General features: G+C 36.4%; 1 protein-coding gene across 8 annotated transcripts in view; it reads left to right on the top strand.

Moving 5' to 3' along the window:
* Positions 1-2,693, top strand: part of LDB2 (LIM domain binding 2) — a 334,861-nt gene that overhangs the window by 324,850 nt on the left and 7,318 nt on the right. For all 8 annotated transcript variants that reach the window (XM_012807460.2, XM_003793491.3, XM_003793492.2 and 5 more), the window contains exon 6: positions 42-165. In XM_012807460.2, the coding sequence (XP_012662914.1) occupies positions 42-165 (124 nt within the window). The remainder of the gene's footprint in view (positions 1-41; positions 166-2,693) is intronic.

Here is a 2,693-nt window from a genome sequence, read left to right as displayed (position 1 = left end):
TTACCATATGCAACACACCTATATCTTTGAACCCCTTGCAGTTGTGTGTAATACTGGAGCCAATGCAGGAACTGATGTCGAGACATAAAACTTACAACCTCAGTCCCCGAGACTGCCTGAAGACCTGCTTGTTTCAGAAGTGGCAGAGGATGGTGGCGCCGCCAGGTACACCCTCGTTCTTCACTCTCTTTCTAAACTATTTCAGAGGCTTCTGGGGATGAAGTGACATGAAAAATAAGGAGGTGATCATAAATTTATCAGAAAAAGTAGTTTATTAGGGATGTATTGATCATGATTTTAGACACAAAGACATTCAAATTATAATGAGCAAGCATTCTTAAGAATTACCTATAGTTCCCTCACTTGCCTGAAACCCAGAGATGTAAAGTGATTCATTCAAGGTCATCAAGAAGGTCATTGGCAAAGTCAGTGACCCATTTCTCAATCCAGCGGTTCTTGCATTGGACTAGACTGCTAGCTCCTCATGGCCTGTTTTTGGTTTTTAAGATTGATAGAAGTTATAGAAAGGAAAAGAGATAGGGAGGAGGGGAAGGAGAGAGAAAGAAAGAGAGAAAGAGAAAAAATGGAAGGAAAGGAGGGAGAGAGAGAGAAGGGAGGAAGGAAGGAAGAAAGAAAGGAAGGAGTTTGTTCTATTTTTTAAGACATTATTATACCCAAAGGTCCTCTGATCGTGAAGAGAATACATAAAAGATTTCATTTCCCTCACTTCCCTAGAATGCAGTTTAGATACTGTAGTCTCCTGCTGGGGTTCTGAAATTACTGCTTCAAGTCATCATTAATTGTCTTTCTATCTAGCACATTTTTGCTCCCAGGCATGTGTTGAAGCTCATTGATCATAAAAGCAAAATGTATCTATTCACTAAAAATTATTTTTATAAAGAGTAATTATTAACTTGAGGCACATAGTTTTCTGAATCACAAAATATAATGGTCACCTTCAGCTGGTAATTGGCCAGGAGTTTTATATAAAATGGATATAGTGAATTTAACAAAGTACACATACACAAAGCTGAGAAAATAGGTGTCATTTTATATAGAATAGTTGTATCCCCATCTTAAGGGAATTTTATACTTTTAGAATATGATTTTTTCAAAAGTATTAAATGTGCTTAACTTGGCTTTATTTTCTCTTTCAATATTAATAATATTTTATGGATAGAAACACTCCATTCACTTACCAACTGTTTTGAGCACCTATATTTTCTAACATATATATATAATATAATTCATAATTTTTTTTTTTTTTTTTGCAGTTTTTGGCCTGGGCTGGGTTTGAACCTGCCACCTCTGGCATAAGGGGCTGGCACCCTACTCCTTTGAGCCACAGGCGCTGCCCAATTCATGAATTATTATTCTTTCATTCATTCATCCAGCAATTATTGATTGAGCTTCTACTAGGTGCCAGGAGTGGCTCTAGCTAGCCACTGGAGTGTAACACTGTATGAAACTGTTAAAAATATTGAATCTTCACAGGAATTTTGTGAGATATTTATTGTTATCCCTATTTTAGGTAGTGAAGCTTAAGACAGTCCATTCCACAGCTAACAAGTGTAGGAGGATTATGTCACGAATTTTTTTTTAAGTCAAAGGAAAAAGATGCTCATCAGGAGGAGATCTGGGCGTCTACTTAACTTTAGAACATCTTGCTTATCTCTTCTCCCAACTCCATGATCTAGAAAAATTCTAATTCCTGGTTCCATCATCCTTCAGAACAAGCACCCATAACTCTGTGGAAGGAGATGATGGATTCTTTGATAAAGACTAGTGAGCATAAGGGTAAAAATATTTTGAAGGAAAAAAAAATAGATAAGTAGGAACGTAATTACCATCTTTCTCGTCAAAAGTCAGAGATTATTTGGTGGACTAAGTGGTCTTTGAAATGAGCCTTAAAAGAGAATCCTCCCCCTTGTTCATCAGAAGCAGCACAGGTATTTTAAGAAAACGTTACAAAGCTCTCTTACTCAAGTCCTGCCTAGCTTACCTGCTTTCCATCAGAGTTGGGTCTAAAATAGACTTAACAAAAAAAACTCTTTACTCACCATTTCCAACTTATTCTGTAACATCTGAAAGAAGGCTTTTGATGTTTTCTCATCTCCCAAACAAAGATTATAATAATAGTTCTAATTAATAGGATTGTTATTAATATAAAATTGTTAATACATAGGAAATAATAATAGTGCCTGTATTGCATAATGCTCTGTATATCATAAAGAAGAAAGCAAGAAAATATATTCCTCTTACGATACATTACCATGGACCCCTATATTCCATTACTATGTTCCTCCTTCCTTCAGGTCTAAAATATTTTTCTCTATTTCTGAATAGGCCTTATTTGAAGAGGTCTATCTTCCCTTCAGTGGTATGCCGACTATACCATACTACGACTTTCTTTTCCAGAAATTTTGAAATTAGTAGCATTCATTAAACACCAGGGTCCAAACTGTGGGTATGGCTACTGAATTTGAAAATCCCTAAATTCTTCATCCACAGCTGATAGCACTGACATTTTGCTTGAGAATCCTATCAAGATGTAATAGAGGTGGGTTGTAATATGACATTTAGCCAGTAGGTGCCACTGTTTACCTTAGGGATCCCAGGAATATCCCCTTTGTTATAAAAGTAATGTGTGTGTGGGAGGGGAGAGGATCGTCCCAAATTTTCTAGTAGTAACA

Source organism: Otolemur garnettii, unplaced genomic scaffold, assembly GCF_000181295.1.
Source record: "Otolemur garnettii isolate 467f Iridium unplaced genomic scaffold, OtoGar3 scaffold00069, whole genome shotgun sequence".
Classification (NCBI taxonomy): domain Eukaryota; kingdom Metazoa; phylum Chordata; class Mammalia; order Primates; family Galagidae; genus Otolemur; species Otolemur garnettii.
This window is presented reverse-complemented; position numbering and strand designations above follow the sequence as displayed.